Source organism: Scylla paramamosain, chromosome 6, assembly GCF_035594125.1.
Source record: "Scylla paramamosain isolate STU-SP2022 chromosome 6, ASM3559412v1, whole genome shotgun sequence".
In the NCBI taxonomy this organism is placed as follows: Eukaryota; Metazoa; Arthropoda; class Malacostraca; order Decapoda; family Portunidae; genus Scylla; species Scylla paramamosain.
In genome coordinates this window covers 5,870,001-5,897,500 of record NC_087156.1, presented here as the reverse complement: position 1 = coordinate 5,897,500, position 27,500 = coordinate 5,870,001, and the positions used below count along the sequence as shown (strand labels likewise).

Genomic DNA, 27,500 nt, shown 5'->3' with positions numbered 1-27,500 from the left:
GAAGAGAACGACGATAAAGACGATGAAGACGAAAATTAAACCAATGACAACGACAACGACGACAACAGCTGACAAGAAGACGACGAGGGTGCAAGCGACGACGAGAGAGGCAACGACTGCAACGACTACAGCGACGACGAAGACTATAACGATGATAATGACAAAAATAACGATGATAATAAGGATGACGATAACGATGACACAAACAACTATGACGACGACAACAGCCACAGCAACGACGATGACGATAAAGGATACCGCGACAAATACGACGAAAACAAGGAAGAGGATCACGAAGAGGAAAAAGTTGAAAGGAGGAAGAAGATGAGAATTGAAGGAGGAGGAGGAGGAGGAGGAGGAGGAAGGCGAAAACTTATATAACATGGACAGAATGGAATACGAGAGAGAGAGAGAGAGAGAGAGAGAGAGAGAGAGAGAGAGAGAGAGAGAGAGAGAGAGAGAGAGAGAGAGAGAGAGAGAGAGAGAGAGAGAGGAGACAGGGTACACACGAGGAGTCTGGGGAGAGAATGAAAAATAAAAAAAAGTATGGAAAATGTGACGGGAAATGGAGCCTGAACTATTCCATTAAAGTTTCACAGGTTCAGGCTTCGTGGCGGGTTTTTCCCGGAGCACATCCTCTGCCGCTGCGGGCGTTGATCAGGGAATTATTGAATCCTGTGTGCGGGGGAGAGTAGAAAAAAAAAATGTTTAGAGCAACAACAATGGCAAAGCAGCAAAACCTCCATTAGCTATACAGTAGTTAATGAATGAATGGATGGGCAAATCGATTCTCCAGTGTTTTGCTCTAACTCTCTCTCTCTCTCTCTCTCTCTCTCTCTCTCTCTCTCTCTCTCTCTCTCTCTCTCTCTCTCTCTGCTGCCTGACTGGTATCTGAGTGACGTTCTGATTGGAGAGCCGGGTCTTCTCTCCCAGTAATTAAGGTGCTCTCAGTGGGTGACGGCGATTGGCAAGAACCTACCCTGATTACTTCCTCACATACCTGTCCTCCTTCCCTTACCTGGCCGAGAGGGGTCCTTAAACAGGCTCCCAATGGCCAGTGTCGCGGCGACTTGTGAGGGTTCGTAATTTGCGTGGGTGTGGACAGGTTGAGGGGATGGAGATCTGAGTCAAGCTCCAGCTGTTACTGTGACGCCCATCGCAAGTTTCCCACGTATATATATTATATACATATATATTATATATATATATATATATATATATATATATATATATATATATATATATATATATATATATATATATATATATATATATATATATATATATTTTTTTTTTTTTTTTTTTTTTTTTATGTAGGAGGGACACTGATCAAGGACAACAAAAATCCGATAAAAGAAAAATGCCCACTGAAATGCCAGTCCCATAAAAGGATCTAAAGCGGTAGTCAAAAATTGAAGGATAAGCGTCTTCAAACCTCCCTCTTGAAGGAATTCAAGTCATAGGAAGATGGAAATACAGAAGCAGGCAAGGAGTTCCAGAGTTTACCAGAGAAAGGGATGAATGATTGAGAATACTGGTTAACTCTTGCGTTAGAGAGGTGGACACAATAGGGGTGAGAGAAAGAAGAAAGTCTTGTGCAGCGAGGCTGCGGGAGGAGGGGAGGCATGCAGTTAGCAAGATCAGAAGAGCAGTTAGCATGAAAATAGCGGTAGAAGACAGCTAGAGATGCAATATTGCGGCGATGAGAGAGAGGCTGAAGACAGTCAGTTAGAGGAGAGGAGTTGATGAGGCGAAAAGCTTTTGATTCCACCCTGTCTAGAAGAGCAGTATGAGTGGAACCCACCAGACATGTGAAGCATACTCCATACATGGACGGATAAGGCCCTTGTACAGAGTCAGCAGCAGGGGGCGGTGAGAAAAACTGGCGGAGACGTCTCAGAACACCTAACTTCATAGAAGCTGTTTTAGCTAGACATGGGATGTGAACTTTCCAGTTCAGATTATAAGTAAAGGAAAGACCGAGGATGTTCAGTGTAGAAGAGAGGGACAGTTGAGTGTCATTGAAGAAGAGGGGATACTTGTCTGGAAGGTTGTGTCGAGTTGATAGATGGAGGAATTGAGTTTTTGAGGAATTGAAGAATACCAAGTTTGCTCTGTCCCAATCATAAATTTTAGAAATATTAGAAGTTAAGCGTTCTGTGGCTTCCCTGCGTGAAATGTTTACAACCTGAGGTGTTGGACGTCTATGAAAAGACGTGGAAAAGTGCAGGATGGTATCATCAGCGTAGGAGTGGATAGGACAAGAAGTTTGGTTTAGAAGATCATTAATGAATAATAAGAAGAGAGTGGGTGACAGGACAGAACCTTGAGGAACACCAATGTTAATAGATTTAGGAGAAGAACAGTGACCGTCTACCACAGCAGCAACAGAACGGTCAGAAAGGAAACTTGAGATGAAGTTACAGAGAGAAGGATATAAGCCGTAGGAGGTTAGTTTGAAAATCAAAGCTTTGTACCAGACTCTATCAAAAGCTTTTGATATGTCCAAGGCAACAGCAAAAGTTTCACCAAAATCTCTAAAAGAGGATGACCAAGACTCAGTAAGGAAAGCCAGAAGATCACCAGTAGAGCGGCCTTGACGGAACCCATACTGGTGATCAGATAGAAGGTTGTGAAGTGATATATGTTTAAGAATTTTCCTGTTGAGGATAGATTCAAAAACTTTAGATAGGCAGGAAATTATAGCAATAGGACGGTAGTTTGAGGGATTAGAACGGTCACCCTTTTAGGAACAGGCTGAATATAGGCAAACTTCCAGCAAGAAGGAAAGGTAGATGTTGACAGACAGAGCTGAAAGAGTTTGACTATGCAAGGTGCAAGCACGGAGGCACAGTTTCGGAGAACAATAGGAGATACCCCCATCAGGTCCATAAGCCTTCCGAGGGTTTAGGCCAGCGAGGGCATGGAAAACATCATTGCGAAGAATTTTAATAGGTAGCATGAAGTAGTCAGAGGGTGGAGGAGAGCGAGGAACAAGCCCAGAATCGTCCAAAAGTTTGAGCGGAGAGTTCAGCTTTAGAAATAGATGTGATAGCAGTGGTGCCATCTGGTTGAAATAAAGGAGGGAGAGAAGAAGAAGCAAAGTTATTGGAGATATTTTTTGGCTAGATGGCAGAAGTCACGAGGGGAGTTAGATCTTGAAAGGTTCTGACAATTTCTGTTAATGAAGGAGTTTTTGGCTAGTTGGAGAACAGACTTGGCATGGTTCCGGGCAGAAATATAAAGTGCATGAGATTCGGGTGATGGAAGTACCTTTTGTGGGCCACCTCTCTATCATGTATAGCACGAGAACAAGCTGTGTTAAACCAAAGTTTGGAAGGTTTAGGTCGAGGAAAAGAGTGAGGGATGTATGCCTCCATGCCAGACACTATCACCTGTTATGCGCTCAGCACACAAAGACGGGTCTCTGACACGGAAGCAGTAGTCATTCCAAGAAAATCAGCATAATACCTCCTCAGGTCCACCCAACTAGCAGAGGCAAAACGCCAGAGGGACCTTCGATTAGGGGGATCCTGAGGAGGGATTGAAACCATAGGACAAGATACAGAGATGAGATTGTGATCGGAGGAGCCCAACGGAGAAGAAAGGGTGACAGCATAAGCAGAAGGATTAGAGGTCAGGAAAAGGTCAAGAATGTTGGGCGTATCTCCAAGACGGTCAGGAATACGAGTAGGGTGTTGCACTAATTGCTCTAGATTATGGAGGATAGCAAAGTTGAAGGCTAGTTCACCAGGATGGTCAGTGAAGGGAGAGAAAAGACAAAGCTGGTGGTGAACATTGAAGTCTCCAAGAATGGAGATCTCTGCAAAAGGGAAGAGGGTCAGAATGTGCTCCACTTTGGAAGTTAAGTAGTCAAAGAATTTCTTATAGTCAGAGGACTTTAGTGAGAGGTATACAGCACAGATAAATTTAGTTTGAGAGTGACTCTAGTCGTAGCCAGATGGTGGAAAACTCGGAAGATTCAAGAGCATGGGCACGAGAGCAGGTTAAGTCATTGCGCACATAAACGCAACATCCAGCTTTGGATTGAAAATGAGGATAGAGAAAGTAGGAGGGAACAGAAAAGGGGCTACTGTCAGTTGCCTCAGACACCTGAGTTTCAGGGAGGAAAAGAAGATGAGGTTTAGAAGAGGAGAGGTGGTGTTCTGCAGATTGAAAATTAGATCTTAGACGGCGAATGTTGCAGAAGTTAATGAAGAAAAAGGTGAGGGGGGTGTCAAGACACTTAGGGTCGTCGATAGAAAAGCAGTCCGACCTGGGGACATTTATGGTCCTCTCTCCAGATGGGGACTCCGAGGCTGGTGTAGGAGTCGCCATGATGATTTTGAAATTTTTGAGTGAAGGATGTGTGTGTTATTAGGTGCTTGTAGTTTTGTGTGGAGGAAGAGAGTTGTCTTTAGAGGGCAGGCTGTGACTGCCCCCTTGTGTTGTGAGTCACAAAGGGAAACGTTCAGTGAGGTCACAGCTGGGTTTAATGATAAGTTCACAGCACCCCCTGAACAGTGCTTTAGACCTCACTGGGAGTAATTACCGTTTCGGCAGGTGTCTACTGCCTCCTCTTGGAGGCAGTATATATATATATATATATATATATATATATATATATATATATATATATATATATATATATATATATATATATATATATATATATATATATATATATATATATATATATATATATACATTCCAATTTCACCGACAAGATTTTCTATTTCCGAAAGTAGTTCTTCTTAATACTAAATTATGTTAGGTTCGGTTTTGTTTGGTTTGGTTAGGTTAAGTTTTGTCTTGTTAGGCTTTGTTTGGTTTGGTTAGGTTAAGTTTTGTCTTGTTAGGCTTTGTTTGGTTTGGTTTGGTTAGGTTAGGTTAGGTTAGGTTAGGTTAGGTTAGGTTAGGTTAGGTGGGTCAAATTAGGTTAGAGAATTCACTATAGACTGAATTCTCTGGAGTTAAGTTTATAAGGAGAGTGTTTTGTGAATGAAATTTACGCCGGTGAAATTTACATGGAAACGAATGTAATGAGTAGGAAGGTAACTAGTATGATGCACAACAATATGGATCGAAACACAGTACTGAATTTTTGAGCCTTGAGTCTGCAGCTCTATTATGGTACACCAAAACAATGATTAACCATTTAAGGTGCTTTTGACGTTACCGTACCGAGTACCGTATGAGTAGTCCTAGATGATGGTATCGTGCAAAATAAAGTTGAAAACTCTTAAAATTTTCCACTATTCTATCACTCCTTTTTCTGCCAGCAGTGTCTCAAATTCATAAAGTTTGTTGATGAGTCAAAGCTGTAAGAGTTAATATCCAGATGAATGTTAGTAGACACATTAATGTTCTCTCTGTAACATTAATAATTTGGAGGATAAAGCACAGCAGTCACCCACGACCTTTCAGTACTATCAATAATTCTCAGCTAAGCCTCACAGTACGCACACGACTTGTATCTAATAAAATGAATCACAAAATATCAAGGGAAACCAACCACTCATCCACCCAGACCAGCCACGAGCGACACAACCACGTCACAAGCGACACAAGCGGCATCGAGCACCGTACTCACCACAGTCAAGTACCGCTACCTTTCTCAACTCTCGGAAGCTAAACATCAGCCTAACATCCCTAACGTGCTACAAATGGTGGGGGAAAAATTCAGGTCCCCAGAAATCTTTGCGGGAAATCCCTCACAGATAAGAAGGCTCCTCGCTACACACCTTGCACCGCGGAGGTCTAATCCATCTCAGAGGCGATGGCTGGCTTATCCTACCTGCCCGACCTGTTCCCCTACCTGCCTCAGCACCCCCCCACCTCAATACACCTTCCAGTGCCTCCTGCTGGGACAAGCTAAGGAGGCGTTGCAGCTGGATGGGAAAAATATATACAAAAAGGAACTTCCTCGACAAATATGACGAAAAATATGAAAAAAAAAAATCTTATAAAAACAAAAATAGTATGCTCCCGCAAGGAACAGTAGAATAACCAAGGCCTGTGTATGTGTGTGTGTGTGTGTGTGTGTGTGTGTGTGTGTGTGTGTGTGTGTGTGTGTGTGTGTGTGTGTGTGTGTGTGTGTGTGTGTGTGTGTGTCTTATTCTCCCGTTGTGCCGGAAAATGCTTCCCTTGAGTCCTGCCGATTGTCTCTCCTCCTATCGCTGTTTTCCCGCACCAAAAGGCCCGAGGGTTAGATCGCGGCGGAGGAAAAAAATAGACAAGAGAGAGAGAGAGAGAGAGAGAGAGAGAGAGAGAGAGAGAGAGAGAGAGAGAGAGAGAGAGAGAGAGAGAGCAGTAATACACATCTCCTCCCCCTCTCCAAGCTTACCTGGCGGCTGGTGATAACGCCCACCTGTCACTCAACCCGCGTCTTCCCCTTCCTCCTAACCCTCCCCTGGCGTGCCTCCCCTTCCTCCATGCCTTCCTTCATTCCTTGCCTTCTTCCTCCTTTACATAACAATTCAGCATCTCTCTCTCTCTCTCTCTCTCTCTCTCTCTCTCTCTCTCTCTCTCTCTCTCTCTCTCTCTCTCTCTCTCTCTCTCTCTAAATTGTGACCCTTGCCATTTCCGCCGTTCTGAAAAATTACCGCCGCTTCCACTACCCGGGAATTATGGAGGGGAAAAATATAAGTCATATAAGAACATAAGAACATAAGAAATAAGGGAAGCTGCAAGAAGCGACCAGGCTTACACGTGGCAGTCCCTGTATGAAACACTCCTACCTATTTCCATCTGTTATCCCCATCCATAAACTTGTCTAATCTTCTCTTAAAGCTCTCTAGCACTAGCACTAACTACATGATTACTGAGTCCGTTCAAACATTCACGGCACTTTCTGCACGACGCCTGGCAGTGTCTGGGGCAGGCAGCAGGAAGCGCTTTTATGTAGCACTGTTATATATAAGTGTATAACAATAAGATAAAGAGTCTGTTTTTTTTTCTTTTTTTTTTTTGTATGTGTATGTGTGCGCTCGCGCTTTACGTGACAAATGAATCAAAATCAAGAGAATGAGAGAAAACCATAAAATTTATATAGAATCTTATTCATATTGCTATCGAACCTTCATTACTCTCAAAAAGTAAAAGAAAATCTGCATTATGTTCGGTATTTATGGTCTGAATGCTTTTCGTACGTAACATAATGAATAAATAAATAAATAAATAAAAACACACACACGAGAAAATACCAAAAAATTTACATACAACTTTACCGATGTTGTTATCGACCCTCCACTACTTCCAAAATTTCCATGCTTACTACATTTGTTTCCCTGAGCGGTGATAGTGGGAGATGGTCATGACATTTGGCTTTGCACGGTCACCCACGACACTTCGAATCCCGCAAGTCCTCCCTTCCCTCGTATAGAGAAAGGCCACTGTACTGTTTCCTAGAACTTCCTGCATTTGACACAATGATCGTGGTCTTGTGTGCACGAGTGAGGAGAGGAGAGGAGAGGAGAGGAGAGGAGAGGAGAGGAGAGGAGAGGAGAGGAGAGGAGAGGAGAGGAGAGGAGAGGAGAGGAGAGGAGAGGAGAGGAAAGGAAAGGAAAGGAAAGGAAAGGAAAGGAAAGGAGAGGAGAGGAGAGGAGAGGAGAGGAGGGAGAGAGAAGGAGGAGGACAGAGAGGTGGAGAAGAAGAAAGGAAAGTAGAGAAGAGTGAAGGAAAGAAAAGGAGAGGAAAGTGGAGAGGGGAGAAGAGAAAAAGAGAGAAGAGAAGAATGGACAAACAAATGAGGGAGAGGAAAGGAAAGGAGAAATGAGAACAGAAGAAAAAATAGGAGAAGAGAAGAGAAGGGAAGAGAAGAATGAACAAATATATAAGAGAAAAGGAAAACAGAGGAGAGAAATGAAGACAAAAAAACAAAAAGACTAGATGAGATGCCCAGGAAGGAGGGGAAAATGGAAAGGAAATGCACACGACAAGAAATTAAGGAAAAGGAAAATAGGAGAGAAGGGCGAAGAGGAGACAAGAGACGAAATCATTGAGAGGAGGGACGGGGAAAGTGCATAGGTCCTAAATGATGAACTGTTCCACAATATCCCCTGGCTGGTGCTGTCACGGTTACTTAATGGCACGCGGCCGGCAATGTGCAGCCCCAAAGTGCCTCCATAACACAGGCAAGGGAGCAGGAATAGGTGGATGAACATAATGCAATACAGGAATCAAGAACTACAAAAACGAATGGGAATAGGAATACGTAAGAATAAGTAACTGAACGCGAAGATCATACGAAAATTAAGAATTACGAGAAAGAATAGGAACAGAAATAAGTGAATGAACATAATACAGTACAGGAATCAAGAATTACAGGACCAAATTGGAATAGGAAAAAGTAGGAATAGATAAATGAACACGACGCATTACAAGAATCAAGAATTATAAGAAAAATGGGAATAGGAATAGGTGAATGAACATAAAGCAAAACAGGAATAAAAAATCACAAGAAAGAATGGGGAGGTTAAGTTTATATTTTAACCATTCGATAAAAGAAAAAGAAGTTGTTTGTTAAAAAAAAAAAAAGTTGAGAACGACTCTTACACACGCAACACTCCGATTTGTCTACATTTTAAGTAAACAGAGCTCGTGTCAATGTAAAGCGAGTATTGGGGACGCCCCCTAAACACACACACACACACACACACACACACACACACACACACACACACACACACACACACACAGTGACTGCCATTCAGGTTGTAATCTCCGGCGCCAACATTGCCAACAGACGGTGCCGGACGCTGCCTGCAAGCCCCGTGAATACAAGCAGCCCGATAATTTCCATACAGAGGCCTTACAAAGCTTACAGCCAAACATACATACATGAATATAAACATACACATGCATGTAGAGTGTACAAGGAGTACACACTCGTCCACATCGAACAATTTGCAATCCGCCCACTCCTCTCTCTCTCTCTCTCTCTCTCTCTCTCTCTCTCTCTCTCTCTCTCTCTCTCTCTCTCTCTCTCTCTCTCTCTCTCTCTCTCTCTCTCTCTATTTATCTGTTGCGCCCCCGTCACACACACACACACACACACACACACACACACACACACACACACACACACACACACACACACACACACACACACACACAATGGAAACAGGTGCCCATTAAGGCAGGGTCGGTGAGGGTGGAGCGTGAGCCACGGGGACGCGCAAAGGATAAAGGGATACCCAGACGCGTACTGGGCAGAAGAAACAATTAATATGTTGATCACACGCGATCTCCCGCACCTCACTATACAACACTTTCCTCTGTCCTCACAGGTTGGTCACTTCTGCTTCAAGCCTGGGCCAGCAGCAGCCTGGAAAGCCATCACCTCGAGGGATCCTGAGTGGTGGCAGGGTCCACCATCCAACCCATTGGAGCGAGGAGAGCGCGGCCAGCGACGCCTTACTGTCATGTGATGTTTGTATTTCCGAAGTTCACGACCGACTGCCCGCTGCTTTGTTGAGAGGCGCGTTGTAACTTTGACCTTTGTGGCATGTGATGCCCATGTCTGCCCACTCTGAGGACGTCGCTGTGTAATGAAAAGTATAATAAACTGTGAGTGACTGTGACAGTGAAAGGGGATCGGCGCCCGCGTCCGCCAAGACTGTGTTCAGCGTGAACCAGCCTCACTTTTCTCCAGCCAGACCACCGAAATATAATGTCCATGTTGGTGCGACGAGGAACCATGTGTCACCGCAACTCTTCGCGCCGCCTGCAGCGCAAGAACCAGCAGCAGAGGGCTGCGATGCAGCTGCAGGGGCGGCCGGGCTCTGCCAAGGCTCGCTCCCCAGGCGTCTCGCAGCCTCAGACGCCTGCTGGGGGACCGTCCTCTTCGAAAGGGGTGACGCCATCCACCAGCAGAGGTAAGCGTGTCATGAACATCTTCCCTTCACTCTTAGCAGTAGTCTGAAGGTCTTTCATCATCTGCCACTCACTTCGTGTCGCTTCACGACCAATAAATTATTACATCACTAATTCTCCTTCAAAACTCTCGTAAATCGTTCTTCTTTGCCTCTAATAATTTTCCTTTCCCTCACCCTTACGCCGCTAATGGCGCGCCCCCCCCCCTTCACACCTGCCGCTGTGGCTGCGAAGAATTGCCATTTTGAAACCACACAAGCCTGGAGAAACAATGGGATCCTGTTCCATGAATGCACAATACAACACAATACAGTACAATAGATACACGCATGAATACAAAGATATGTAATGAGTAAATACACAAAATATCACACTACTGCATTTGCCAATCCTGTATAGTAGAAAGCTTGAAAGCGTGTAAGAGCGTGAAAAATATAAATATACTTGTATGCGTAATATATATGCTATATATTCTGAATCACGCCATTAATAATGTTCATCACGGAAACACGTTAACTTGCCGCGTATTTCCGCACACATTAATGAACACACTGCCGGAATTCACTAATAAATAAATATATAAATAAATAAATATATATATATATATATATATATATATATATATATATATATATATATATATATATATATATATATATATATATATATATATATATATATATATATATATACACACACACACACAAGTTCACGTCTATTGAGATGACGAGTAACGAGAAACTAATGATGGCAGCTTTAGATGTTTATCACTCATTTATACAACACTGTAACAGACCACCAGAATAATTCTCCAGCAAGTATTTACCACCAGTGCTGCTGCAATGACACGAGCACGTGGACACAACAATAAAACAATAAGTGTCTCAGGGCCAATGCCACAGCCAGCCTCGATAGATTAGGTACAGGCGGCCAAACTAAACTTCTCACTGTTTTATTAAGTCTCCTGACAAGCACTCCAGACTATACAAAAGTGTTGGTATTTGGTGCCTTGAAAAAAAATCGGACAAGACGGCTATTGATAATATTTCAGGACTTACAACTCTTTATCTGCCTCCTTCATCACAACCTATTTCGTTCCTTCTCTCAGTAGAGTCTCCTCATCACCGCCTCGGAATCAAATCAGGCTCCACCGTCGAGATCGACCTTTGGTTGGAGTTATCAGGACGGCGGGAACTTGTGGGGACGCGAAGGAACGTCTTGCCAAGTTTTATAATGGAAAAGGCGGACAAAACACGCAGGTACCGCTCAGAGATTTTGCCGAAATACAAACTTTTAGCTTAACCTTTCTCCCTTCTCTCGTTTTTAGACTGAGCGGGATGAAGAGGTTAGATAAGGAGATGAAGAGAAGACGTCCTTCGTCTGATAAGATTGTCGTCAGGAAACGTAACTTACGGCCGGCATTTTTATGTCCTTCCTTCTCTTCGTCTTCTTACTTTTCCCTCTTTTCCTTCTCCTCTTCCTCCCATTCCTCCTTCTCTCTCTCTTCCTTCTCCTCCTCCTCTTCCAAACTATTCACTTAAAGTTCAGTGTTTCGAGACGGGAATTCCTAGAGGGGGTTCAGGTTCCCAAAATTCCAAATTCCGGGTGAATGGTTCAGTTTTAGAGTATTATTGAGATTCTGCCTCACGTGCGTCGTGCAACGCTAGTAACTCATGGCTGCCGCGAGATTTCGGAGACGAGAGGGTGATATCGCTGCACAGTCCGACTCACATTTTTTATGGTTTCCACTTCCTACTCACAATATTTATGACGGTGGTGATGGCAAGGATGGTGACAAGTGCTGACCATTGTGGCCTGGTGCTGTGGGTCTGTGGCTACGTAAATAACATTCGTACCGATACTTATTTCCGAGTTATAAAGAATATTTCATTAGTTTAGAAATCAAGAAGCAACAGTAGTAGTAGTAGTAGTAGTAGTTGCAGTAGTTGTAGTAGTAGCATTAGTAGAAGTAGTAGTAGTAGTCGTAGTAGTAGTAGTAGTAGTAGTAGTAGTAGTAGTAGTAGTAGTAGTAGTAGTAGTAGCAGCAGCAGCAGCAGCAGCAGCAGCAGCAGCAGCAGCAGTAGTAGTAGTAGTAGCAGTAGCAGCAGCAGCAGCAGCAGCAGCAGCAGCAGCAGCAGCAGTAGTAGTAGTAGTAGTAGTAGTAGTGATAGGAGCAGGAGCAGTAGCAGGAGCAGGAGCAGCAGCAGTAGCAGCAGTAGTAGGAGCAGCAGCAGCAGCAGCAGCAGTAGGAGCAGCAGCAGCAGCAGCAGCAGCAGCAGTAACATCAGTAGCAAATGAGCAGTAGTAGGGGTGGTGGTGCTGGTAGTGGGGGCAGCGGTGGTGGTGGTGGTGGTGGTGGTGTGGTGGTGGTGGTGTGGTGGTGGTGGTGGTGGCGGCAGCGGCGGCAGCGGCAGCGGCGGCAGCGGCGGCGGCGGCGGCGGCGGCGGCGGCGGCGGCGGCGGCGGCGGCGGCAGCAGCAGCAGCAGAAGCAGCAGCAGTAGTAGTAGTAGTAGTAGTAGTAGTAGTAGTAGTTGTTGTTGTTGTTGTTGTTGTTGTTGTTGTTGTTGTTGTTTTTGTTGTTAGTGGTGATGGTGGTGGTGGTGGTAGTGGTCTTGTAGCAGCAGCAGCAGCAGCAGCAGCAGCAGCAACAGCAGCAGCAGCAGTAGTAGTAGTAGTAGTAGTAGTAGTAGTAGTAGTAGTTGTTGTTGTTGTTGTTGTTGTTGTTGTTGTTGTTGTTGTTGTTGTTGTTGAAGTAGAAGCAACAGCGGCAGCACCAAGAGTAGCAGCAGTAGCAGCAGCAGCATCACCACCACCACCACCACCACCACCACCACCAACAGCAGTGGTGGTAGTAGCAGTAGTAGTAAGAGTAGGAGTAGGAGCAGCAGCAGCAGCAACAATATTAGTATTATTATTATTATTATTATTATTAGTAGTAGTAGTAGTAGTAGTAGTAGTAGTAGTAGTAGTAGTGATACTAGTAATAGTAGTAATAGCAAAAGCAGCAGCAGCAGCAGCAGCAACAGTATGGTATTATCAATATTATCATAATCACCACTACTTTCATCATCATCATCAGTAGTACCACCGTCATCACCAGTAACCAATAAGCAAGCACAGACTAATCCCTGGCTGGAGCAAGCGAGCATAATGCACCTGGGCCAGCACACTCAATTTTGCTATAATCGCAGCAATAACCAGGTAAGCTCCCTCCTCCCAAGACCTTCGTCCCCCAGTCTTTACCTTCGCCCCCCGCCGCAGGTCTGCCCGTCAAGAGGGCAGATGAAAAATCAATCCAAGACGCCCGTGGTTACAATCAGATCCTCAGAGCCTAACACAGACTTGGTAACGTGCGGCACTCGGGTCACTCACCCGAGGCGCACTTCATAGGTATGCAAATTACGATAAACAACTTGGGACTGAAATATCAACAGAGAGAGAAGTCGATGGGGTTGCCTGGAGGTAATATTGGGTCTGTCTCGCCCCTTGTGTGGTAGTGTGGAGGAACAGCACCGCCTCAGAAAGTACGCGGTCTGTAAGTATGATTTTAAATATGTCAATTACGTCACTGCGCGAGCTTTGGCAGATAACGTTGAAAGAGAAATAAGAAATAAAGGATAAATGTACTTCCTCCAACTTCCTGACATTAATTTTTACCTAAGAGACAATCATCATTATCAGCATTATTCTCTTCCTTATCATCATCATCATCATCATCATCATCATCATCATTATCATCATCATCACCACCACCACCACGACCACCACCACCATCACCACCAACACCACCACCACCATCACCACCATTATAATCATCATCATCATCACCATCGTCATCCTCATCACCATCATCATAACCTTCACACCCACCACCAACACCACCACCACCCTCATCACCACACGCCGAGGGATGCGTTGCTTCACTACCCCACCCCCTGCGACGCCATTCTTAGCGTAATCCCAGCAGGTCGCCAAGCACGTTCTCCCTGCCAGCGTCCTGAAGAGCCCCTGGTAAGATCGATCATCTTCCAGGTGCAGGTCGCGTTGGCGTCTCCTTGGTCTCATCCACTCAAGTTGCCTTTTGCTTTTGCAGATGCAACTTTAGGAGCAGTGACGAGATTCACGAGGCATCACAGTTTTCAGTGCTGGAGTTCATATTTATGTATTTTGCAAGAAACTGGTCTCGAATCAGAGTCGCAAAACAAGTGATGGTAACATATAGACACTATAATAGTGGTCCAACTTTTTACTTCACTTAACTGGGTCTCCTCTTTAGAGAATGTTTGTGCTCCCCATTCGTAATGAAAGACAGAGACACATGCAATCTGAAGACAAGTTATTTGTTTCTGCAGCAGGTACATTAACATCTTCACATACTGATGATGAACAAATCCAGAAATGCCACAACACTCGTTACCAAGAACTGTGATCCTCTTTGACTTCTCCATGTCCTCGTCACCTCAATAAGCAGAATGCACTACTTCATACAGTAATCCTCAGGCACAGAGCAGTTTGTCTTGTCCCACCAGACTTTCACGCCCAAAGGATTCGCATACTGCATTTGAAATTATCGGTTTTACGTATTGTCGTCAGTAGGAGAAATGCTTTGATCTTGGTTTCGAGATTCGGCAAGCAAGTCGAACGCCACTTCCACTGAATTTCCTCATCATTCTCAGCGATATTCATAAAATAGCTTTCCGATGTTCCTTCTGAAAAACAATAAACTAGTTCTGTGCAACTAATGACTTCACCAGCCAGTGTCCCTTGGTAGCTTAGTACTAGAGTTTTATGTTTGAAGATATACAAGTACCACAGTTTTTCAATCCTCAGTGGTACTCAGAAGTACTAAGTCAATTTCAAGCTGCTAATGCATATTCCAGAGTGTACACCTCAAGTCATTAGTTTCTCAAAATAAAGGCAATGAAGGTTACATCCTCAGATTCTCTTGGCCCATGCTTAGCGGAAATTACTGTCAAATGCACAGCCAGTACTTGGAAAAATCCTGCACCTCTGAGAAACTCTAAGTTCTGACAAGTAATAACGATGACGTGATTATACTCTGAAGCAATGCCACTCAACACTGTAATAATCGTCCAGTGATGAAACTCTTACGCTTGAAACTAGAGACTATCAATATCTCTCTACGTGTATTTTCCTGGATTCACGAGGACAAGGATAAACTCATCAGGCAAGTGTCTTTGCCCCAATAATTACATCAATGCTATCCAAGACAACAAGAGTCTGGCAGAAATCAAAAGTCTAATAAAGCATAAACCTGAAACAGAGCTCTTCCTTTCATCTCAAGAACACTTACCTCAGGCCAAGCCACACAGCGATATGAAAGATGAATACCAACTAATCATCTGTTCTAACTGATATTACAAACTCATCAGCATATATGCAGAAGACAGTAGACACCTGCCGAAACGATAATTACTCCCAGTGAGGTCTAAAGCACTGTTCAGGGGGTGCTGTGAACTTATCATTAAACCCAGCTGTGACATCACTGAACATTTCCCTTTGTGTCTCACAACACAAGGGGGCAGTCACAGCCTGCCCTCTAAAGACTACTCTTCCTCCACACAAAACTACAAGCACCTAATAACACACACACCCTTCTCTCAAAATTTTCAAAATTATTATGGCGACTCCTACACCAGCATCGGAGTCCCCATCAGAGGAGGGGACCATAAATATCCCCAGGTCGGACTGCCTTTGTGTCGACGCCCCTAAGTGTCTTGACACCCCCTCAACTTTTTCTTCATTAACTTCTGCAACATTCGCGGTCTAAGATCTAATTTTCATTCTGTACAACACCACCTCTCCTCTTCTAAACCTCATCTTCTTTTCCTCACTGAAACTCAGGTGACTGAGGCAACTAACAGTAGCCCCTTTTCTGTCCTCTCCTACTTTCTCTATCCTCATTTTAGATCCAAAGCTGGATGTTGCGTTTATGTGCGCAATGACTTAACCTGCTCTCGTGTCCACGCTCTTGAATCTTCCGAGTTTCCCACCATCTGGCTAGGACTACAGTCACTCTCATACTAAATTTACGAGTATCTGTGCTGTATACCTCTAACCTAACTCCTCTGACCATATGAAATTCTTTGACTACTTAACTTCCAAAGTGGAGCACATTCTGACCCTCTTCCTTTTTGCAGAGATCTCTATTCTTGGAGACTTCAATGTTCACCACCAGCTTTGGCTTTCCTCTCCCTTCACTGACCATCCTGGTGAACTAGCCCTCAACTTTGCTATCCTCCATGATCTAGAGCAATTGGTGCAACGCCCTACTCGTATTCCTGACCGTCTTGGAGATACGCCCAACATTCTTGACCTTTTCCTGACCTCTAATCCTTCTGCTTATGCTGTCAGCCTTTCTTCTCCGTTGGGCTCCTCCGATCATAATCTCATATCTGTATCTTGTCCTATCGCTCCAATCCCTCATCAGGATCCCCCAAAGCGAAGGTGCCTCTGGCGTTTTGCCTCTGCTAGTTGGGGGCACCTGAGGAGGTATTTTGCTGATTTTCCTTGGAATGACTACTGCTTCCGTGAGAGGGACCGTCTTTGTGTGCTCAGCGTTTAACAGAGGTGATAGTGTCTGGCATGGAGACGTACATTCCTTACTCTTTTTCTCGACCTAAACCTTCCAAACCTTGGTTTAACACAGCTTGTTCTCGTGCTATACATGACAGAGAGGTGGCCCACAAAAGGTACTTAAGCCTTCCATCACCAGAATCTCATGCACTTTATATTTCTGTCAGGAACCATGCCAAATCTGTTCTCCAACTAGCCAAAAACTCCTTCATTAACAGAAAGTGTCAAAACCTTTCAAGATCTAACTCCCCTCGTGACTTCTGGCATCTAGCCAAAAATATCTCCAATAACTTTGCTTCTTCTTCTTTCCCTCCTTTATTTCAACCAGATGACACCACTGCTATCACGTCTATTTCCAAAGCTGAACTCTTCGCTCAAACTTTTGCTAAAAAAAAAAAAACCCTACCTTGGACGATTCTGGGCTTGTTCCTCCCTCTCCTCGACCCTCTGACTACTTCATGCCACCTATTAAAATTCTTTGCAATGATGTTTTCCATGCCCTCGCTGGCCTAAACCCTCGGAAGGCTTATGGACCTGATGGGGTCCATCCTATTATTCTCCGAAACTGTGCCTCCGTGCTTGCACCTTGCCTAGTCAAACTCTTTCAGCTCTGTCTGTCAACATCTACCTTTCCTTCTTGCTGGAAGTTTGCCTACATTCAACCTGTTCCTAAAAAGGGTGACCGTTCTAATCCCTCAAACTACCGTCCTATTGCTTTAATTTCCTGCCTATCTAAAGTTTTTTAATCTATCCACAACAAGATTTTTAAACATCTATCACTTCACAACCTTCTATCTGATCGCCAGTATGGGTTCCGTCAAGGCCGCTCTACTGGTGATCTTCTGGCTTTCCTTACTAAGTCTTGGTCATCCTCTTTTAGAAATTTTGGTGAAACTTTTGCTGTTGCCTTGGGCATATCAAAAGCTTTAGATAGAGTCTGGCACAATGCTTTGATTTCCAAACTACCATCCTACAGCTTCTATCCTCCTCTCTGTAATTTCATCTCAAGTTTTCTTTCAGACCATTCTATTACTGCTGTGGTAGATGGTCACTGTTCTCCTAAATCTATTAACAGTGGTGTTCCTCAGGGTTCTGTCCTGTCACCCAGTCTCTTCTTATTATTCATTAATGATCTTCTAAACCAAACTTCTTGTCCTACCCACTCCTACGCTGATGATACCACCCTGCACTTTTCCACGTGTTTTCATAGACGTCCAACCCTTCAGGAAGTAAACATTTCACGCAGGGAAGCCACAGAACGCTAAACTTCTGTTCTTTCTAAAATTTATGATTGGGGCAGAACAAACTTGGTATTGTTCAATGCCTCAAAACTCAATTTCTCCATCTATCAACTCGACACAACCTTCCAGACAAGTATCCCCTCTTCTTCAATGACACTCAACTGTCCCACTCTTCTACACTGAACATCCTCGGTCTGTCCTTTACTTATAATCTGAACTGGAAACTTCACATCTCATCTCTACCTAAAACAGCTTCTATGAAATTAGGTGTTCTGAGACGTCTCCGTCAATTTTTCTCACCCCCCCCAGCTACTAACTCTGTACAAGAAAGAGCCTTATCCGTCCATGTATGGAGTATGCTTCACTTGTCTGGGGGGTTTCCACTCATACTGCTCTTCTAGACAGGTGGAATCAAAAGCTTTTCGTCTCATCAACTGCTGCCCTCTAACTGACTGTCTTCAGCCTTTCTCTCATCGCCGCAATGTTGCATCTCTAGCTGTCTTCTACCGCTATTTTCATGCTAACTGCTCTTCTGATCTTGCTAACTGCATGCCTCCCCTCCTCCCGCAGCCTCGCTACACAAGACTTTCTTCTTTCTCTCACCCCTATTCTGTCCACCTCTCTAACGCAAGAGTTAACCAGTATTCTCAATCATTCATCCCTTTCTCTGGTAAACGCTGAACTCCCTGCCTGCTTCTGTATTTCCACCTTCCTATGACTTGAATTCCCTCAAGAGGGAGGTTTCAAGACACTTATCCTTCAATTTTTGACCCTTTGGACCCTTTTATGGAACTGGTATTTCAATGGGCATTTTTTTTATTGGATTTTTGTTGACCTTGGTCAGTGTCCCTCCTACATAAAAAAAAAAAAAAAACGTCACCGATGAAAGGTTGCAGTAGATTAGAGACGCCTTACGACCACTTCCTGGCAACGGGCGTCCTCACCATGACAGTGACAGATATTCGTACATTTCCAACACCTCAACTCACACAATTCCAGTATTGCATCCTGCAGGCGCTTCTCCTCACAAACAGATGTGGTCGATGATCCTCCGGAAGATTTATAATGTTCCAGACAGTGAAAAGAATCCAACAGGGAGACAACGTGGTTTCACCAACGCCACGCTTAAATTAATGATCTCTGCATTTCCAAATGAATCTCCGGAGCTAGAAGAGAGCCTCCTTCGACGTCCAGTATACGTGATTCTCATTATTTTTGTCTTACATCCGTTGCAACCAACGTAATTTTCTAGTGCAGGATGCTACGTATATGGCCCTGTTGTTACCATGCAAGTCCTTAAAACATGCGCATCAAGGCAGCATGACGGTAGATCATTTTATCCACCAAACCTGATTGTAGTAAGGATTCTCCCTCCTCCGCCTCCTCCTTATCCAGACATGAGGTGATGATTTTTAAGGGATTTAGTTATCAGTTCAGGCCCTGCGGCAGATCTGCTAACCAACTAATGAACAGGAAGCCAGGAACCACAGGAGCAGAACACAAGTTATGGTGAACCAGTATTGCATACCAGGACTGTGCTTATACCGAGAAATAAAAATAAGAGGTGGCCTTGAACTTTTTGGGGCCAAAAATAAGGGATGCCATAAAATGTGGTGCGCATCAGACTACATCCACGTCATAGCTTCATTATCCAACTTCCTTTGAAAGTGTCTTATTTAAAATGACAAAAAAATGTTTATGTTCTTTACCCCATTTTCTGCCTAATCACAACTGGCTATGTTGAAATCATACAGTTCTGAGTAAGGAAGGCTGACATCAGCTTCTGACTCTCAGCCCCAATCTATTATCACCATCACCTTCCATTCCTAGGAAAATTATGATTTTACCATAAACACATTACAAAAGATTATTACTGTAACAGGTAATGGTTAATTTGGTCTGTAAGTCAGTCTGAAATGATACTGATGATGATACACTAGGAGATAAGGCGTAAAACTCATGGTAGAGAGAAAAGCAGAGCAGCTGTAACGGGCGTTTTAGAATAACAAGGAAAATAAAAATGTTGGAAACTTTAAAAGGATGGAACATAAAAATATTAAGAGTGGAATCCGGGTCACGTGACAACATCAAAAGGTTCCATGAGAAAAGAAACGTCAGCCATTTTTCCTTTAAGACAGAGTGATGCAAAAGCAAGAGAGAAACAAACAACAGTTTTAACAAACTAAAACGCATCAAAATGTCGTCTTGAGAAGATAAGAGAATAAAACGAATCCATAAAAGAAAGGAAATTTCTGAAAGCACAACAATACTAGGGAAGAGAAATATATGAAAGCAATAAAATACTAAACATTTTCTGCATATCATGAATTCGTTCCATTTTCTTTTCTTTTCCTTTCCTTCTCTCCTCTTCTATTACCTTTCACTTCTTACCCATTCTTTTCCCTAGCACATTTTTCTCTTTCCTATTTTTTTTTCCTTTCCTTCCATCCACTTCCCTTGCCGTCATTTATCACTCTTACTCCCTTCCTTACCATTCCCCTCCCTCCCCCTTTTCCTCGTTCCAATAAGCAATGTCTTCAAGGTCACACATCTTGTCCTTCCTTTTATGTTAGTCATTAACGACCTTATAAGAAAGTCCACGATATCCACGCTCGCCCACGACCTTAAAATGTCATGCACACGAATTTTTTGCTACCGCGCAGCACCGCACCACATCATACCTCACCACCACACCACGCCTCACCACCACACCATGCCGCACCAAGACACCACGCTTCGCCATCACACCGCCGCATCACCACACCACGCCACACTAGCCCACCGCATCATGTATCCATCCGTTGCATCAAACCGCACAATCCAATTCGCCATGTCATGCCAGACAAGAAAATCTCACACTTCCTTTACACAATCTTATTCACGCGTGGCAAAAAAAAAAAAAAAAAAAAAAAAAAAAAAAAAAAAAAAAATTCTGTAAGTTTCCGTTTTTTAAGTAGGGAAAAACGGAATACTGCAATTATTCTTAGAGATTTACTGTATATAATAAAGGAAAAGTGACAACGCTCTCAGTTAAGTTTCAAATATTTTGCGGCTCCATTAGCAGATAGATGCTTTGTTTGTTTGTTTGTCTGTTTGTTTTCTGAACGTGACATGTAATATATTTCAATTACTTTTCAGCAATCATGCCTCTTTCATGCATCGATGACATGTTTTTTATTTCCTTGAAGTAAGTTTTTCCACGCCCTAATGGTGTTGTTGCGTAAGAACACCAAGTTTTCTTTTTATACTTTCTTTTTATGCAATGTTTTCAGCCCACATCTCACACTTACAGGGAAAAGCAGCTAAGTAGCTTTTCCTTCGCGCAGTGCAGGGATTTATAATAACACTGTGAGTTTAATTTTTGTCATTCCAACATTGTTTCAAAATACCTTTATTACACCACGCCAGCCAGTGCCTAAAAATGCACAGCAATTGTAAACGTTTTTTTTCATACTTCTCTCTTCATGTTGGTGTGGTAGTGATGAAAATGTGCGCAGTGTCTCCAACCTGAACGTCGTTTGAGGCACGTATTCTGAATCACTTTGTTCTCTCATGAACATTATTTTCAAAGACCACAGACATAATCATCTAGGTTCTTATGTTTTTTTTGTTTTTTTTATTGATGATGCAGAATTCCTGTTAAACTATCAATACGACCATGAAAATACTCTTCAAAACCTTTGTAACATCCACTTGTGACTGCTGAGTAAGAGATATCATTACGAAACGCTTAAGAGTACGTGGCTCTGTGTCCTCATCCTTGTTGGCCGCCCAAGAGCACGAGGAGTCGCACCACATGACACGTTGACGGAAGGGTAACACACTTCCAGAACTATATAAATAAATTCAACTGGAACCCTCCTTTATTTGGAATAATGTTAGAAGTAAATAAGAGGACATATCCTTTACTTTCATAGCCTAGATGTTAGTTAGGTTCCTTTTTACAAACAAGAAAAATTTTTTTTCAAGTGGTCCAGGATGAGCAGTCAGTGAGATGAAGGAGCCTCCGCATTCATTATTATCGAAAAATCATTATTATAATCTTACTTAATTAACATCAGTAATTAACATCATGAATTCGCCCGCCCACACTGTTACCCACCTGAAGAGCATGTTAAGCTTTGTACTCACAGCAGAGATCGAAGGTATAGCGTTTAAGTTGGGTAGAAGTAATCACAGGCCCGACATATAGTGTAGCCTCACCTGAAAAATAAATAAATAAATCGATAAATAAATACATAAGTATATGAAAAAATAAACACATAAATAAATAGACAAGCAAACAATAAACACATAATTATGTAACTCGAATAAAGAATAATCTGTTATCTTAATGTGTGTGTGTGTGCGTGTGTGTGTGTGTGTGTGTGTGTGTGTGTTGATGCTTCGTCAAACTCGCTCTCACTTCTCCCATGCACTCACCGCCGCTTCAGCCCCGCCCTGCCTCTCATTTTCCACACCATTATCCGCGCCGCACAGGCCTCACCGGACCCAAACAAGTCTCGTCTATGCCATGACTCGCCTGTCGATTTCACAAGGGTGCCTCCTGAGCCCTTCCTCTATTTACATTTCGCTCGTGTTGTCCCTCGTCACGGTCTTGCCTTTGGGATTAATAATGTGGCTTCCTGCGTGTGGCCTGATGCAACCTAAGAGACATGACTGTGAGGAGGACAGGAGAGGGTGGCGAGGAGGAAGGGCAAATGAGCAAGGATGCCAGTAGCTTACTAAATAGTGGATCCAGGTACATGAAGTTACTATTACTTACTAGGAAGGTAGTTAAGGGGAGAACGTTTACCAAGATAAGTCACACGGACATTGGCAAGAAAGAAATCTTTCTTTTTTTATGCTTATAAAGATAGCCGAGCAAAAACTGAAAATATAATATTACGAACAAGTTAAATAAAGGAAGGACAAAAACAGAGAGGAAGTTTACGATTATATCATTACCTTGATGGGTAGTTAATGCAAATTTGAAAGAGGAAGAAGGTAAAAAGAAACGCAGGACGGATGCTGGAAGTTTTCCCTTCATTACGAGACAAATTTAAAGTATGTATGCATGTATGTATGTATGTATGTGTGTATGTATGTAGGTGTGTGTGTGTGTGTGTGTGTGTGTGTGTGTGTGTGTGTGTGTGTGTGTGTGTGTGTGTGTGTGTGTGTGTGTGTGTGTGTGTGTGTGTGTGTGTGTGTGTGTGTGTGTGTGTGTGTGAGTAATTTAGAATATGAATATTGTAAAAAGATGAGAAGAGATGAAGATAACAATTGGAACAAGGTTACATATTAAATTACATCTAAAATAGTTATAACAACTTACAGAGAAGGCCAGTCGATGCAAGTTTGGAAGAAGAGGAAGGGAAATAATAAGAAATGAAGACGGGACGGAAGCGTTACAGCCATGAAGGCCAGCGTCTAATGGATGCCGGAAGGAAAACTGAAGAAAAGAAAAGAAAAGCAAGGAAGTTTAATGAAAGTTATGAAAAGATACTCGACAAAAGGAATGCAAATGAGAACCTTAATGAGAATTACTCGAGAAAGATAGATGGATATACAGACAAGCGGATAGGCAGACAGACAGATAGACAGAGCTAAATAGATAGGTAGAAAATGGACATCAAAGACACAAAGAGATTCAGGTAAACAAAAATTATAGATGTATAAGACATACTAATTTACAGATAACACAAAATAAAGAAACGTATATACAGATGGATGAACAGGGGCAGAAAAATAAGCACAGGTACGCAAATAAATAGACAGAAAGATAAGCAGACACTTATAAATACAAATAAATAGACGTCTACATATTGACACATACACACACACACACACACACACACACACACACACACACACACACATACACACACACACACACACACACATACACACACCAAAACGAAATAAACAGGTAAGGAATTATAAATCATAAAAAAAAAACGAGAAAAGAAAAAGAGAAATAAAAGAAAAAAGAATAAAAGCGAGACACGAGCCAAAACACATTAATAAAAGAGACACTGAAAGCAGGAGACGAAGAGGGATGAGGACGAAAAAAAAAGAAAGAAAGAAAACGGGAAGGGTCGCAACTGTAAAGAACGTAAAGGTTAAAGAGTAAAAGGAAGGAGGGACGGACAGATAGAGGGAAGGGCGGAAGGAAGGAGGAGGAATGGAGAGAAAGTAATAGCCTTAGCTCCTGCACAAAGACTCCCTGATAGGATGGAATTAGACGGGATCATCATAGCTCCTGCGGGACTTGGCCTTCCAACCCGCTGTAAACAAAACGCCCCCAAAGGAAGAGGATACAGGGAACAAAAAAAAAAAAAAAAAAAGCCTGGAAACATAATTATAAAACGCTTCCTCGGGTCATAAAGGAAGATGGGCAAGACCTGGAGACGGATGTGTTTTTGTTTTGACTTGTTTTGACTATTTTTTATATGAAATTAAATACATATTACTTCAGAATGAGAGAGAGAGAGAGAGAGAGAGAGAGAGAGAGAGAGAGAGAGAGAGAGAGAGAGAGAGAGAGAGAGAGAGAGAGTCTGACTGATCATAACGCCGCAAAAAGAGACATACGTTCCGGCTAGGGTTACAAAAAGAGCGCTACCTCGCCTCCCAATTAACTAACGTAAGCCAAGATCGAACTCTCAACCCTCAGATTAACACTATACCACAGAGCCACGAGACACCCACAGAGAGAGAGAGAGAGAGAGAGAGAGAGAGAGAGAGAGAGAGAGAGAGAGAGAGAGAGAGAGAGAGAGAGAAAAATATCTAATGTGTTTAAACTATTAGCCTTGCATCAGAAATTCGAAACTTCCTTGGCAATTTCAGGTCGTGAGTATCTGATGTCCCGATGATCACGGAGGACGAAAACATTTTAATATCATACAAGTGATGAGATTAAAGTCAAGCCATGAACGCTAGATTACTTTGCATATTTTGTATAATTTCACCAATCCCTCTGCGCGTCACTGGTGCAAATCACAGCCACGAGCAATGACCCTGTGTGTCCCCGCCCTCCCTCATTTCACCTCCTCTATGTGTCCCCGCCCCCCCCCCCCCCCCTCATCCCACCTCCTCTGTGTGTCCCCGCCCTCTCTCAGTTCACCTCCTCTGCGTGTCCCTGCCCTTCCTCCTTCCACCTCCTCTGTGTCCCAGCCTTCCCTCCTTCCACCTCAGTCTATACCAGCCTTCCTTCCTTCCATCTCCTCTGTGTGTCCCCGCCTCCCTCATCCCACCTCCGCCCTCTCACTCACCCACAATATATTGTTAAATTAAATGTAAAAATATTCCAGAATCGCGTCACGTGCCTTCATAACCATAACCTTTAATGAAAAAAAAAAAGCTTAATTTCAGAAAAATACTGCGGGTATAAACTCGCGATTTTGTAAGAAAAAAGGATTTAAACTGAATTTTGGAGAAAGTTTGAATTCTCATCAGTAAATCGTACACACAGAAACAAATAAGAAAATTTTAGCAGCGAATAAGAATGTCAGAAGCATGAACGGCACCCACTCCTTGACCACACACACACACACAGACACACACACACACACACACACACACACACACACACACACACACATACACACACACACACACAATCACCGTAGTCAAGAATCTTTCACGTCAGGTAACTATTCAATTAATTCAGCGGCCTCGTCCCTGTCTTGTTTGCTGCCGCGTCTCGTCCATTGTTGAGCGGTCAACCTGTCGAACTAGCGGCTACCTGGCATTCATTACCCGCTGTCACCCTTACACAGCAGGCAGGCGTGGTCCACACCTCCACACCTCCACACCTCGGACACATCTCGGCACACCTGGTAGAGGAGAGTGGAAAGGAAAGGGGAAGAAGAGTTTGACGAGGACGAAAATGTTGTGACTGTGATTCTTTGTACTGTGACAGTGGTAGTGGGACAGAGAGAGGACGAGGAATACAAAGGAATATAAAAGGCAGTCCAAACAGCAATAAACCATGAGGTCGTTACTAGGTTGTTTGAGTAACTATTCTACTCTATTAGTGGGAGAGACAGGATACCACAAGAGAAGGCTCCTCCCTACCCTTCATCTCTCCAGCCGAAGGTGTCCAGAAAAAAAAGGAATTAATACCATGTTGTACAGAAAAAAAAAGAATTAGAGAGGAAATTAAGAAAGAGAGGATGTCTACTTCTACCACATATAAAAAAGGAATTAGTACCATATTGTATAGAATAAACAATAACATTAAATTAGAGAGAAAAGTAAGAGAGGATGTCTACTTCTACCACAATTTTACAATCCTATTTACAATCCTAATAATACAATTTATTTACAATCCTAATATTTGTGTCATCTGATGAGACGCTTCCTTTACCTTAAATATAATTGAGTGGGATACATTTTTACTAAAGGACTATAGACATGGGTTAGTTACTCTGCAAGGACTCGATTCCTTTTACCTGTGACAGGGTCAGCAGTAAGTCGCCGAGGAACCCAGTCATCATTAAGGTCTCTTTAATCCGATTAATATTCATTACTGTAAAGTAGTAGTTTTCTTCCTTAGTGAAATATACCTCCATCAGATGACAGACAGTATAGAGTGAACGTGTTCGTTATTCAGATATGAACAATGACAACCGGGGATTAGTTTCTAGGTACTTGTCAAGACGGGTTTTAAATTAACCCGCTGTATTTGAGTTAAGGACGCTTGATGGAAGACAATTCCAGATGTTGTGGACCGAGATGTTGCATGGATTTGGTATATAAAGGCTACTGGAAAACTCACAAACATTTTCATATTTTAATTAACTACTACTAATTATTTACATTTCTGACAATTCAAAATTTACAAAGCCCCCATGGGAAGATCCACAAGAACGGAGACTTGAAGGAGTGGCGAACCGGCTTGCAAATATGATTCAGATACTGTATTTAAGGTATTCAGGATAGGCAGAAGGTCGCGCCGCAGGTGGGAGTCAATTAAAAAGGGGTTGCGTCAGGTCAGGTTTTATATATATATATATATATATATATATATATATATATATATATATATATATATATATATATATATATATATATATATATATATATATATATATATATATATATATAATACACACACACACACACACACACACACACACACACACACACACACACACACACACACACACACACACACACACACACACACACACACACACACAAAAGACAAAGTGAATGGCAAACAAATGATTTATAGATGTTAGTGAGATGCAGAACAAGGATATTCAGTTTGTGCCTAGAGCGGGTGTAACGAATGTATCACTGGTGTTTGTATGGAAGGGTTGTGTATTATGTAGGATGACTCTAATATCAAAACAGTGAATGTAAGTATCAAAGAAACCGGAAAAATACAAATAAAAATTAAATGCAACACTTAGCCAATGCTGAAGTCAGCTCAGGTCAACGAGTGAAGAAGACAGGCCTGGTACACGCCTGGTCACCACAAGGAACATCACATGAAGGACGAGGACAGGGACGAGATGTAGGAGGAGGAGGAGGAACGTAAAGGAAAAAACAAGCCATAAAAACGTGGTGTCTATTACGAGAATGTTTGTGATAAGCTGGCAGACGAAGGTTCCTCTCTACTCACAGTTCCTTTCAGCGTTCTAGGAGGAGGAGGAGGAAGAGGAGGAGAAAAGAAGGAGGAGGAGGAGGAGGAGGAGGAGGAGGAGGAGGAGGAGGAGGAGGAGGAGGAGGAGGAGGAGGAGGAGGAGGAGGAGGAGGAGGAGGAAAAGGAAGAGGAAGAGGAAGAGGAAGAGGAAGATG

General features: G+C 42.9%; 1 protein-coding gene across 1 annotated transcript in view; it reads left to right on the top strand.

Moving 5' to 3' along the window:
- The window catches only part of LOC135101089 (uncharacterized), a 98,616-nt gene that overhangs the window by 49,722 nt on the left and 21,394 nt on the right, over positions 1–27,500 (top strand). Inside the window, exon 2 of the mRNA XM_064004661.1 lies at positions 9,291–9,878. Within this exon, the coding sequence (XP_063860731.1) occupies positions 9,674–9,878 (205 nt within the window). The 5' untranslated portion in view covers positions 9,291–9,673. The remainder of the gene's footprint in view (positions 1–9,290; positions 9,879–27,500) is intronic.